Genomic DNA, 14,548 nt, shown 5'->3' on the forward strand with positions numbered 1-14,548 from the left:
TATTTGTATAGTCTACAACTTGAACTTGAACACTTGACTTGAATATAGACGTTTTATATTTATTGTTAGGTTGTGCTGCTTTCTATAGATATGTCCACCTATTTTTTTTCCACATACCCGTTACATAACAGTCCTAGCTATTTGACTGTGTTTGTCCAGCTTGGTTGTCTTTGTTCTTAGCCGTTGTTTCTATCCTGTGTACATCGAGAGCAAGAAAAGAACCAGAGTCCAATTCCTTCTATGTGTATACCCAATTGGCCAATAAACGTGATTCTGATTCTGATACATCCTGAAAACCATTTAATCGACAGTGATATTAAATTCACACAGAACATAAAGCTAAATGGAGTTGCAAAACTTCAATACTGACTTTTGGTCACAGTTACAGCTCAGGACTAGCGGTTTGTGCCACCTTCTGGTTATTGCAGTGGGCATATTTGAAAAAGACAAATGAAAGGAAAACAAATGATTACACTTACGGTTTATTCATTGCTGAAATATAATCAACTACCGACTTCTCAGTAAATAATGTGATAGAAATCTACTAAAACTATCATTTTTCTTCAGAAGAAAAAAAGCAAGGCTTGACAGGGGTGTGAACATTTCATGTGTGAATAAAGTGAAAAGATGTACTTTAAACTAAAAATGTTTTTTTCCGAAGAAAAGAAAAAAAAAACAAGGCTTGACAGTAAGAACATGATTGCAACTCAGCAAAAAAAGTAAAAAGGTAGAAGGGGTTAAGTATAAGATTGGCATGAAGACTGATTGGGTTACACACATAAATACATGGAATATTACATTTGTTTCTATCATGATAGGTCCTTGTCTTTAACACACCGTGAAGTACTGTAGAAATAATCACTGCTAAAAAGAGCATACAAATAACATGAGATAAACATGTGTTACAGTCCACTTGTTTAACCTGTTTTCAGTTTCTTGGTATAAAAGCTAGGAATATCTCAAATAAATGGAGTCAAGTGAACATACTAAGCAAGGCTTTTTTGTAAGTTTCTTCCTTTTGGCAGGAGAGGGATCCTTGAAATGCTAATAACCAGCAACTTCGACATTTTATCTATACGTGATTCAATCGTTAGGGAATATAGAGCAACTTTCAAATCAAGTTTTAACACTACAAACTTCTGGGCATATACTGAATAAACCATCACATACTGTAGGGGTGATTTCACAACCCCAGCAAAAAACTTGACCAGAGAACAAACATGCACTGACAAACTATCAACAAAGGTCTTTGTCCTCATGTCCCTATTCCTAATAATGCACTTTACATTTTTTTTAAAAATCCTCAGAGCCTCTAAGTGAACAACAACAAGACAAAGTACACAGCAGAGACGTTTATCATACAGCAAGAGGTGTAGCAGGGAGTCTAATTATGGGGGAAGAGATACATTAGCAGGTCATTTCACCTAAACTTGTCTAGTAACTGCACAGTGTCAGCCAAGCATAGTGTCAATGCACTTAAGGGGTTAATGAACCTATGGAAACAGTCACATCTTTGAAAACACCTTCCAGTATAATCTGGAAGAATTTCTGGTGATGATTTTGTGGGATGCTCTACAGTAGTTGTTAACACACTCATTCTAATAGTCAGCAGAGTAGATGTCAACAGAGACATGAGGAAACGTATCCTAAAAAAGGCAGCATTTGCCTTTAAAGTCCCCTTTTTTTCTCAACTTCCCATTTTAGAACTGAAATATCGCTCTGGTGCGCCACTCGTTTGGGATACAGGATGCTCAGTACCTATATGATCCCTGTAGGTATGTCATCTCCTCCTGACCCTCTTGGGCCTGTCTCTCTCCTGGTCTCTTTGAAAGCTTCAGCCTGTTGGCATCTCCTCGCTGCAGTCCTTTGGCTCTGCGGCGGCAGGACACCTTGTGCCTGTAGAGCAGTGTAGCATTCCAGAAGCGAGTGGAGCAGCGTCGACAGGAGAAAGTCCCTCTGGCACGATGGGAGGCTCGATGGATGAAGGCTGCCAAAGGCCTGTGAGACTGCTTCCCGCATACACTGCACCTGAGTCGCTCCTGAGTGGTCGAGGCTTTTCGTGGGTGTTTCACTGCCATGTGGACTAGCAGCCCCGCTTTTCGTGAAAACACAGAATTTGGGCATATGGGACAGCCAAAACGTTTCACAGGGACTTTGAGAGACGAGAGGATCTGCACCTTCACCCCTCCAGTGTTGACAAGCTTATACCCACCACCACTTGATCCTTCTCCTCGCCTTATTGTCAAACGGAGAGAGCCTTGTTTTCTATTCGACTGCCCTCTTATTGTACAACTTATCTTTCTCTTCTTTTTGCTTCCATCGAATCTGACTAAATCTTGGGATCCCCATTTATTTTCCCTCCAATCTCTCCTGTTGGACTTTTTTTTTTTCTTCTTGTGGCGTCTCATGTCATCCTGTGATAACTGGATGCTGCAGTCAAGGTGTTGGTGGGACTGGATACCTGACTGATGATGAAGATGATGGTGGGAGATATGATGATGATGATGCAGATGATGATGTTCAGTGGAGGGCAGTTCCGTGAGGGGCTGGAACGGGGCTGTGGTGTGTAGCGTGCGGCTACGGGATCCAGCTGGATATATGTGCTCTCCTTTCACCCCGGCTGGGGAATGGGGGTGCTGGGGGGCCATGATTGTAGAGTTTGGAGGCAGCGGCTGCGAGTAAGATGGAGCATTAGAGGCTGAAGACTGGGCTGCAGCATCATAAAAGAGGGGAGAGTAACCAGCTGGTGGCTGCGGGGGTGGCTGTTGGTGGCTATGAGTGACAACGCTAAGACTCTGCCCACCATGGCCTTCAGAGTTAGGAGCCATCTGTAGCAGGGCATTTGTGGCAGCCTCACTCTCTGATGTTGACTGATTAACATCACTGCCACCCCTGTTGTCTGCAGACCCACTGCTGCCTTCTTGCGGGTTAGGCGGTTCGGTGCGGGTCATCCCATGCTGTGATTGCCTGTGTCGAGTCAGGCTGTTAGAGTAAGCAAATGCTTTCCCACATACTTCACAGCAGAACAGCTTTTCCCCGCCACCTTCATGAACGGTCTGGTGATGAGCGGTCAGATGGAAGTGGTGGCGGAACGACTTCCAACATATAGCACAGGTGTAGAGTCGAGGTGGAGGTGGGGGCTGTGGGTGGGGTGGCGGCGGAGGCTGCGGCTGTGGCTGGGTGTCTTGAGGCTTTACGTCTTGAGGGTAGGAGTAATAGGAGGAGGTGCTTGGCGCTTGGTTCTGGCTCCTGTCTTGGGTCACGCTACATTGAGGGTTTGGGTTAAAGTTGTTAAGGTTCTCCGCAGCTGGTGTTGTGGGCACTTCTTCCAGCTCCCCTTTCTGGTGGAGTTTACTGTGCCTCCTGAGGCTCTGGGAGTAACCAAACTCTTTCCCACAGATGCTGCATTTGTAATTCTTCGCCCCAGAGTGGACGGTTTGATGCTTGCTGAGGTGAAAAGCCTCCCTAAAATACTTTCCACAAACAGTGCAGTGATGGGGCTTCTCTCCCGTATGGATGCGGTCATGCCTGCGTAGGGTCTCGCGACGTGCAAATCCCTTCCCACAGACGCTGCAGAGGTGAGTGCGTGGGAGGCCACTGGGCCCCATTCTGGGGGTGTACTGCCTACGTTTGGGAGGCTGTCCACCAGCTGCAGGATCTTTCTTAGCTCTGGGTTTGCGGGGACGCTTCGGTTTGGTGGTAGGATTCTGGGGGTTGCTGCTCATGGCCTCCTGGCTCCCACCACCTCTGAAATTCTTATCTATACCAGATGTTGATGAAGGTGAGCCCAAAGGACCTAAACCAAGACCACCTAGTAGACCTCCTATGATGTCTCCCCTATCATCCCCTCTACTTCCACTGTTACTAGCTGCTGTTATAGCAGAGATTGCATTATTGACAGAGCTAGTGACATCATCCTCTGAGTCATCCAGTAGAGAAGAAAGGGGCAGGTGGGGCTGTTGCTGCGGATGGTGGTGCTGGTTGTGGCTCTGTGAGTGTGGATGCAGTGTTGGAGCCAAGGGTGCCTTTCTCAGAGCTGGGCCCGCCATCCCACTTCCACAGGGGGAGGCACCAGAGTAGCATGGAGATGGATTACCTTGAGAACGATGGTCATCATGGTAGCCTGTGTAACGATTCCGAGAGTAGTCAGTGGGGTATTTAGCATCTGTTCTGTCCCTGTCATTTGAATTCCCTCCCCTTCCAGACTGAAACAGACCATCACATCCTAAACCCGATTTTGGTTCTCCTTCCCCCACAATGATTACACCATCTTCTTCCTCAGTTTTCCCATAAATAACCCCTCTATTGCTCTGATAAGTTCCCCCTCCTCCATCACCTCCTCCACCCCCTCCCCCGACTCTGTCCTCACCATCAGATCCCGGCTTGCTGCCCCTTTGTTTGGGTCCCCTACCTGGCTTGCCGCAGGTGCCTGAGGCAGCATGGTTGAGGAGAGAGGTGCTTTCACGGAAGGCACGACCACAGGCGGGACATCGGAATGGCTTTTCCTCATGTATCTTCTCATGGCGTGTCAGTGACTCTCTACGATTAAAAGCCCGAGAGCAGGTGGAGCAGCCATATGGGCGGGCTGAAGAGTGTAAAACGCCATGTTGCAGGAGGTGCCCTTTTTTCTTAAAGCCTTTGCCACAATCAGAGCAATGAAAAATTTTGTCTGGACTAGGACAAGAATTTGCTGGGGTTTGGGGAGTTTCTTGGGTCGAATGAGGAAGGCTTGGGTCAGACTGTGCTTTAATGTGAATGGGGTTTGGGCCAGTAGAGGAAGAATTGCTAGTACCTGCCGTGGTTGGCTCATGCATGCGCAAATGCCTGCGAAGGCTTGAAAGGTGGGGAAAGCTTTTGCCACACTCTCCACAGCTATAAACGGGCTCTGAATCAGACTCTGTGTTGTTGGCTTGCATTGAGCTCTGATTATCAGATTTAGAAAGGTGAGAATCATTAGTAACCAGTACTGAGGCAGCAGTGGAAGAGGGAGCAGAGGAGGAGGAGGAAGAAACTACTGATGAGGATGAAGATGATGACGCAAGAAGGGAAGATGGGACTCCACCCATATTTGACATACCAACCCCACTCCCAATTAAAGCTGGGGGCTGACCATGACTAAGCCCTCCACCATTATTACTATTGGTGGGATTACCACTGTGGCTGCTGTGGCCAAGGCTGCTGCTGCTATTATTATTGCTTTCAGATTTTCTCTGTGGTAAATAACCAGCCATAGCTTTCTTCCTCCTACTGCTACTGACACCACCACTACTACTACTTCCACCTCCACTGCTTTCCCCTTTACCGTCATCTTTAGATAAGGATAAGTGAAGTGGCAAGGGCAGCGGCAAACCCGCTTCCTGCTGCATCAGAGAAGCTATTTGATTGGATGAGAGTACAGGGATGCCCTGGAAGTCAAAGCCACCCAGTGATGAGGAATGGGAGCCTGGGTGGAGCGGGTGGTGGGGATGGGAATGAGAGTGAGGATGAGAAAGGGCGTGAGGTGGAAGTTGCTGTTGCTGGGGCGGCTGCTGTGGGGCCTGCTGTGACTGCGTGGAGTGGCTATGTGAGTGGGAAGAATGCAAAGCAGGAGGCGGCGCGAGACTACTACTAGGGTCCCCGCCTGTCTGACTTAAACCAAGCCCTAAGTGGTTATGGGTTCCCTGTTGAACAAGAAATTGCTCTAAGCTAGCATTAGAAGGCACCCCAGAAAGGAAATACTGATTTGCAGCTAACATGCAACTAAATTGTTGGTGAAGGCTTCGTGCATCAGACTGGGCCCCAACCAACTGGTGTCCCAATGTGCTGACTGTACTGCTGCTAGAAGGGTTATTAGAGGTGACCACAGATGTTGAAGGGGAAGGAGAGGAAGTGGAGGGACCAGATGATTGGGGGACAGAGAGGCCGGGATGCAGAGGAGGAGGGGGTGGAGGTGCTGATGTTACTAATCCTCCTAATCCCCCCGCACTCCCACTACTGCTACTTCCCCCAGCAAAGTGCTCAAAGCGGCCTACACCTGGATGTAACTGCTCCTGTGCTAGTGCTGCCTCAGACGGGTGGAAAGAGCGCAGGAACTGTGGATAGCCTGATGAATGGCTTGAGCTGCTGCTGCTGCTCATCTTGCTTGACTTTGAACGAGAGCTCTGAGATGAGGAAGGCTGTTGTTGTAAAGGTGGGGGAGGAGGGGCACTCATCTTGGCAAAAATGGAGGCAGAATCAGAAAAGGCGTTACCTCTTGACCCCTGCAGGGGGCCCAAGCCAAGTCCAGACAGAAGAGCTCCAGAAGACTCAGCCTGCTGCTGCTGCTGCTGCTGGAGTTGATGCTGGTGTAGTTGTACTTGCTGCTGATGCTGTAGTTGTCGATCTAAACCCAGGCCTTTAAACTGGTGGGCCTGGTGCCCACTTAACATCTCTATAATGTCCAGATTGTATTTTCCAAATTGGAACATTTCCCACTCACTGGCACATGGGGGTGCAGGGGTCAAACCTCCAGCGCTAGGAGCGGCAACAATGATCCCACCACTGACTGGTGAAAGTCAAACTTTACCCTAGGTGTGAGGTTATGCTACTACTTTTTCCAGAACTACTTGAATGTCTTAAAATCTTAGTTCGTCTCTCCAGATACTTTACTTCTGGTGCTGCTACTCCCTGTTGATTATCCACTGCCCACACTCTACTTCCAAAATGAGTGGGGTGGTCGGGAAGATGAGTCTATGATCAAAAGGGTAAAAGTGTCTTTACGACAGGTAGATGAGTTCCACCTAATTTTAAAATTGCTTAAAATAGTTGTTTTTTTTATTGAGAAGCAGTTCAAATGACTTCTTCTTGTTTCCTTTGAGAGTTACTGCGTTGAATTATCCTTCATCTAAGCAAGATTCCTCATCAGTGTTCAGCCAAGACGTTCCTACAGCTGAAAAAACAAAATAAAAAAAAGGAATGAAAGTCATCGAAGAGAGCAGGAACGTGCTTTTGAATGCAATGTGCTTACTGTCCCTTATTAATAGGCCTTTAACTTACACCGAGGTGAGTCCTATCTATTAAGGTAGGCAGAAACCTGCACAGCAACATCACATGAGATGTATCTCTATCCTGACATTAGGTGAGATGATGATTTAAGTAATTCCTGTGTTGTAGCTGCAAATCAACTGACTAGAGAGAGTGATGCCATTAAGTTAATTAGAATACTTTGACATGAGGTTTAATCTGCCCTTTTTCTTCCACACATACATTTAGATTTGAGAACACACATTAGTATTTGTTAAGTTTCAGTTTTCACTTGTGTCTTATTCATGCTGCAATTTACCTACCAAAGGTTTCTTATTATTGTGGGGCAATTCACCTTTCAGTTTAAGTGACCAATCTACAATTCAATATCTGTTACATTTTCAACAAATCTCAAGTTAGAAGTTATCTCTCTCCAGATATTTCTAGTTAAACATGCTCTTAAACATATGTCATCTTTAATGTTTTGGAATAACTTACCATTACGTGGTTCTGCCGGATTGCAGCACAACCAGAATTGTGTCATGAATGCCAATTCGTTTCATCATAAAAGGGTACATCTTTACTAAAGGAGGCAAACGTTACTTTCAACATTCTTACTCTCTACACATGTAGCCGTTTATAATGGACCTCTGCCATAAAGGTTAGTGGGGAAACACACTGACTTACCTACCCCTTTAACCATGTATGCTGCAGCAGTTCTGTTCATATCACACTGTGTTTTGTACATTATGAACACAGCATATGTGCTATCTCTGCAAGTACCAGTGGGTTGTTATTGAGGAAGACGTACAGACAGAATACAGAGGGGTGTAAAACCACACCAGACAGCAGATGCTTTGCTTCTTTTGCTTTAAATGTAGTTTTGTGTACATAATTGTTTGTATCTTAGCCGCACTACTTACACTGGTGGTATTCCTACTAAATTTTTACTATCAGTGCCGTCAAAATACTGCAAGAATATGTACTTTTTAGTTATAACCATGAGGAAGTTGACAGTTGTTTTTTCTTATGCCAACAGAGAATGAAATTCTAGCCCCATACTTACCAGACTTTCACCACTGACCTATTGCATGTCTGTTTTAGTTTGTTTATTACCAGGCTGTCTTGGTATATCTAAGTATTGGGTACATTACACAGCTGCCAGTTTCATTCTTAGCCTAAAATCAGTCCACATAATGTTAAAAGGCTGCACATGTGATCGTCTGTAGTTTCAGAAATGTTGTCAAAAAGGAGTGGTGGTCAATAGTTGGCATAGCGGGTATAGTTACACAGTATCTGGTGCTGTGTACTACCTGAAGTTATGTCAAGTCACATCCATTGATATTGCACAGCCTCCATATTGATTATAATTCATCCTGTCAGTTGATTTTCAAATCGACATCTATGGTACTTAATCACATTAAACTGATTTAGTTGCGCCCATGCTCATGATGCACAGCAATAATACAATTTCATTATATCTAAAATAAACCCCAACTACCAACAGCAATATGACAAACCTATAATTTGATTAAATAATAATAATTAATTAAATATTTTTTCATAATAGAGACTGTATCTGTTGGGTTGTGCATTTTAACTAACGTTATTGTATTAGCATGAATATTGTGCCACCACTCTTCTCCGTGGAGGCTGGGAGCAGACTACCGTCAATCACACAATTTCATTTTGCTCACCTCGTCATATCTTACCGTTTCCACTAATCGATGCGATGAACCTAGCGGGGAGTGAGCTCCCCTGGTAGACGTGGGAGATAATCTAGCGCACACGCTGCCACTCATTTTAACGTAAATCAGCAATCCTGTGAAGAAGGGCAGAAATGCTTAACGTTAACACCAGTTATCAGTCACACTCGCTGCACAATGTAAACATAAGCACAGTCTTAACAGGCGCGACGGATAACGGGTGCACTTGAGGTGGCACCCTGTATTCGTATTATTAGGATGGAGAAAGTGAGCAAAAACAACAACAACAGTAAACATTGGCCGAGCTCGGATGCTAAACTTAACGGTTCTCTGTCATATTTCCCTCCGGCTGCTCGCCGTGTTTAGCCATTTCGTGCCGCACGAAATCTGGAAAACCACCATCACCACCGTAGCTAACGTTAGCCATCTTTGCGAGGCGCAGTATCAAAAGCACGCCGACTGCCGTTTACATTACGACACTAGCATTAGCATATACATATGCGACACTTATATTCGGCAAAAACAAATGTTTTACCTCCGCACCCGGTCGCGGAGCACGGTTGCAGAAGGATGAGGGCCTGTCACGCCTTCTTCGAAGCGCCTAGCTAGCTATCGCCCCGCTTCCATTTCTGCGTGCTGTTTTCCAGTCGTTAGCCAGAGCCATTTTCACTGCCGCTGAGCTGGATGAACACTTACACGGTTCCCGCAAGAAATCAACGCCGACGGACAGCGCAACCGCCTCCTTGTCTTTAGGCTGCGAGCGTTTCGCCGACGGGGAGCCAAAGATTTCGACGGCCGATGAAAAAAAAAATTGGATGGTCGGTGATAATATTTTTTGGGTAAAAGTGAGTGACGTGTGCTCCCTTAACATCGGTCCTTTCCGGCCCTTGTAATATTTCCGGGTAGCACTAGCGGGGCTCACGGGCGGCTGCACCGGGCTCACAGCGGATTCACCGTTTGGTTAAAGGACACTCTTCTGCCACAAACGCGACACATCCACAGAACCAGGGCCAGTAACCTCCACAAACCTCCGTCCCATTTCATCAAAGTGACCCAGTCCAGCACTTTCCCGCAGGCTGCATAAAGGCTCCTGTTTTATAGGCCTATTATACACAGAATATCTTAATAAAGACATGGACTATGTGAGAGAAAAAATAGCCAATGTTGTGTTTTTTTATTCTTTCATTTTATATTATTTATGTTAAAGCACAGGCCACAGCCTATACTTTAAATTCTGCCATTAAAGTATGATTCTAAATGTATAATACGTATTAAATATGTAGCCTATTAATCTCTAGAGACAACAGTGGTTTGTGTGATGGAAGGTCTTTAAAAAAACAATTAATATATATATAATATAATTAATATATTTTACAGATATATGTGTGAAGGTATAGGCCCATGTGGATAAATAAATAATATACATTGATTGTGATATATATATATATATATATATATATATATATATATATATATATATATATATATATATATATATATAATTCAGTGGATATAATTATCTCTGCTCTAAGTCCCATTCATTTGTTTGTCTAGTTTATAAGGTGTATAATAGTATTCACAAGAAGTGCCTCATGAAATCAAGAGCTTGAATTTTGATTTACAGTTGGCCTTTCAGTCACAAAAACATCCATAACTCAGAGCGTTTGTTTGTTTGTTTTTTTAAATTTAGCAACAATAAAAAAAACATTTTTTTACATGTTTTTCTCATTTCTTTTTTCGTTAAAGTGGTCAGCCATTCATCCCCACACTATATTACCAGAGTATGTAGGACACAAAATGGTTTACTCAGGCCACCGGAGACCACGAATGCCACGATTACACACAGGCATTTGCAATGTGAATATTATTTTGTCTTTTATAGCAAATTTGCAAGTGTTTCTCGTCCACAAAAAAAACATTATTTTGGGAAACATGGTTTTCACTTGAGCAGATATCTAATGCATTGATATGATATGAATGGTGGTCGGTGTCGGGCTGCTTATCTTACAAATGAACATTGACATTTTGAGTGAAGGCTTGATGCAGGGTTTTGTCTCAGACAGGAGCCGAGGAGACACTGAACCTCCTGGTGGTGAATTGTGCAAATTGCAATGGTTGCAATGTATCCGTGTCAGCCAGTGCCTAAATCAAACATAATACTTTCGTGCCCTTCGTGTACCTCCTGTAAAAACCTATTTCTGGATCACGCTCTTTGATTTAAGCCTTCGTACATCTCAGTGCAATAAATGTATTCACGAGAGGTTTTAAATATGAGCTCCATAGCCCTCACCTCTCTCTTAAGGATCCAGCAGGTACAGGATGATATAACTCTGCACTCAGATGGTCTCGAGCTGTGAATTATATGAACACAAATTTCACCATTTCATTTTAAAAGCACAGTTGCCCACTCCCACTGGCACTGTATAGCCTTAATGCGGCTTATACAATATCTCACATCCTCACACTTACTGGCTGAAGACTAATGGCTTTTGGTTAATATAGAGCTGTTGCTTCTGATGTGACGCCTTGTCAAACATTAATTTGTCTGGTGATTATTTTAGAATCTCAGTATTGCCTCTGGGTTAGGTTGCACGAACATGTTCTGTCGTAAACCAGACACATGTGTCAGACCAGGCTGGGTAGGGGTCTTGGCCTAAAATGAGGAAGACAGGTTGTTTTGCAAAACATATTCACCCTCCCTCGGGCCATGTTTCAATAAGAGAAGGTTTTTTGTCTGTAAAGACCAGTAAGCAATGAGAATATTTAAGTAGATTTCAGCAGGTCATATATACGGTCTATTTACTCTACTATACTTAAATATAATTCTGACATACTTCTACTTGATTATTTAATTTTCATGCTACTTTATACTTCTACTCCATTATAAATCAATAAGATATATTGTGCTTTTTACTCCACCAGTTATTCATTTTTACATATTTATCTCCCTGCATGACTTTTACATATAATTGAGTTGTTTTCTTTACTTCTTCCGCCATAGAAAATAGCCATGTCAGCTAAATTCTCTCCAGAAAACACAGATTTTTTTCTCTGAACCCAAACTGAGGTCTAACTGAAGTCTAATATGTGAATTACCAGGCACAGTTTTTCTCCCGGTAATTGATCATTGTCACAAGGCCTACAGCCCAGTTTACATATATTAATATTGGTGCAAGCTAAGATGCATGGTGCCTCAACATTAGTGTATTTAAGCAAAGAGTGTGGAATCCCTAATGGTTGAGGAATATCTTTTAAAATATATGACACACTAAGATTTTCTTTTAATCTACCAATATCACTGAATGACAGAGAACAGTGTCTTGGTTTGGTACTGATCAGCAGTGTGTATGTGCTAGAGGAGTAGACATGATAGCCAAGGTTGGAGGTCACCTGACCATTTATATGCCATTTATATATATACGTAGAAGAAAGAGCCATACAAATATGGTTATAAAGAAATAAATAATTCAAGAACATTACACACACACACTCTATAATAAATGACAAAACCTTTTTTTCCCACCAACTTTATTATACAAATTCTTTGTAAGTCACTGTCGTATTCAAGGGGATCAATGCATTGAACAATAGCAAAAGGGCTGGTTTTGAAATTTATATCCATGAAAATAAATCAATGAATTTAATTAGTAGACACAGTCCCTGTCCATACAATTTACTGTTAATAATGCTTTATATTTCAGGTGGCCATGAACCATCCTTCTCTCGAAGTGAATTCATAATGGTAATAACACACACCATATTCATTCATTTCTCTCTAATAAATAGTATTTTAGCTTACTCGCCTGCGTGTTAGTTCTCACTTGTGAAAAATAAATATCCCCTGTAGTCTTAGGAGGCTATGACAATAAAAAGACAACAAAATGTTATGAGTCTGGCACTGTACAATTCATTAAATACTAACACATAATTGGTTGAATCCTCAAATTAATGTCGAAGAGAGCACTCAAAATATTCTGATTGTACTAGCTATACAAAATACAATACTTGCACAAATTAGATTAACCATTTATAAAATTGTGATGATGCATTTCGATGGATATGGCTTGTGAGATATTACAGACTTTGCTACAGACCTTTTGTGGCTCTATTAAAAAATCTAATACTATTGTATGTCACTTGTCCTATTTCCCTGAAAAAGACACTCAAAGCATTCGGGTTCCCATTAGACCTGTGTTTTCCTCTTTCTCCACCCTGTAATAGACATTCATCCTAACACACATACATCATGGCATCCCATAATATGTTATTGGGTCAGGCTGCTGCAGTGGAGACAGCAGACCGCCTCCAGTGTGGTTAACTGTCCCCTCTTCCTCTCTGTTAAAAACACAATCGCCTGCACATACGTTCAGAAGGCTGCAGATTTTTTTCAAGAGACATTTTTTTGTGCCCGAGCTGAAACCTAAGTAATCACTTGAGATCAAGACGTCATAAGGCCGATGTCTAGGCACAGTACATACAGCTGGACAGGTGGCCACGTAAGCATCGATGACCTCAGAATCCAGGCGTACTGTAACGGCCTCTTCATGAAATGGAGCTGGCATGCATCAAGATTTGGAATGTTTTTAAAAACTTGAATTTATGACCAGATGTATGAAAAAACCAGCAAGTCGCGAGAAATGCAAGTCATCTAGAAACGATAAACACTTAAATCCCACCGAAGATAAAAAGAACATCACATCGTAAGATAATTGTTAATAATAACCATAACAGTTATAATAATCATTAATAATAACACTCCATCATATTCATAACAATTACATTGAGCACTGTGTATAGGAAGATTGTCCAAATCTGTGTTTCTGTTTGTCAGCATTTCGTCTCTGTATGCTTTTTCACATGACCGAACGAAAAGTTCCTTCTTTGATCCGCGTAATCAACTCTGGTTTCATGTTTATAAAAAAAAAAAAATCCTCTTTCCATACAATACCCTCCATTGATCACACTGTCGACCATGCAAACCTCGAGGACCCCATACAGAGTCTGTTTTATCTGGTGCAAATATCAGGGGGATAGATTTGTGCAAAGTTGTATTTGTTTGTTTTTTTGTCTCTGTGTTTCTCTTTGAAATGTGCTTAAATTGCTCTTGTTTTTGTACACATTAATACTTAATACATGACAATATCAACACAAAATCAAGAGAAAGAGATAGTATTTTATATGGACCACAGATATCACATACTACAGTATATAGGATAGGATAGCCCTTAGTATTGATAAGCGTTGTTATTGATGAAGATCTTTTTTTCTCTTTTCTGCTTTTTTTGTGTGTTTTTGTTGGGGTTATTTTTCAAACTGGCGTAGTGCGTTATGATACAGCAAGGTCTTTCCTCTTGAGGATGGGGAGGGCTTCCTAACCATCCGAGTCTTTTACCAGGAGAAGGCCTCAGGTCGCCCTCTCTCTCTCCCGAATCAGAGGTGAGGTTTTTTTGGCTCGCTCTGAAGCCGAATCCTTAAACTGTACAAAATATCACTGACGCCCATCGTTTGTCACCTGGTGAGAATAATAAAATGGTGATTGTCAGACCAGCTTCCTCCGTGGTATTTTCTTTGTATCTCCATAAATGGCTTAGAAGGACGGTTGTGTAAGTGCAACCTCTGTGTCGCGGCCTTTTCATTTGTGCTCTGTAGAAAAACTTTGCTCCTTGTTCACAACCTGCATTAAAGCAGTTGCCTTTGTTTTATTGGTAAACTGAACACATGCGTCTCTTGACTCGTCTGTGTTGAGGTCAAGATATTTTTGTGATAACGTGACGGATGGCTCTATATTATTTAGCAGCCCATTGTTTTTTATAGTTAGGTCCTGATCTAGAGATGGGAACATTAGTGGAGACTTGCCCATA

General features: G+C 42.8%; 1 protein-coding gene across 2 annotated transcripts; it reads right to left on the reverse strand.

Annotated features, from left to right (window-relative positions):
- Positions 1-466: 466 nt before the first annotated feature.
- Positions 467-9,617, reverse strand: LOC311024298 (uncharacterized protein). Of its 2 annotated transcripts, none has more exons than XM_084026634.1 (4): positions 9,384-9,617; positions 8,694-8,803; positions 6,230-6,907; positions 467-4,123 (listed from the first exon to the last, which is right to left on the reverse strand). In XM_084026634.1, the coding sequence occupies exons 3-4, from the start codon at positions 6,444-6,446 to the stop codon at positions 1,752-1,754; spliced, it is 2,589 nt and encodes an 862-aa protein (XP_083882760.1). In that variant the 5' UTR covers positions 6,447-6,907; positions 8,694-8,803; positions 9,384-9,617; the 3' UTR covers positions 467-1,751. The 2 variants fall into 2 exon arrangements, with proteins under 2 accessions (XP_083882760.1, XP_083882761.1); XM_084026635.1 differs by lacking the exon at positions 9,384-9,617 and adding an exon at positions 9,223-9,364.
- Between the last annotated feature and the right edge of the window lie 4,931 nt (positions 9,618-14,548).

This window comes from Eutrigla gurnardus (assembly GCF_963514095.1).
Source record: "Eutrigla gurnardus genome assembly, chromosome: 14".
Classification (NCBI taxonomy): domain Eukaryota; kingdom Metazoa; phylum Chordata; class Actinopteri; order Perciformes; family Triglidae; genus Eutrigla; species Eutrigla gurnardus.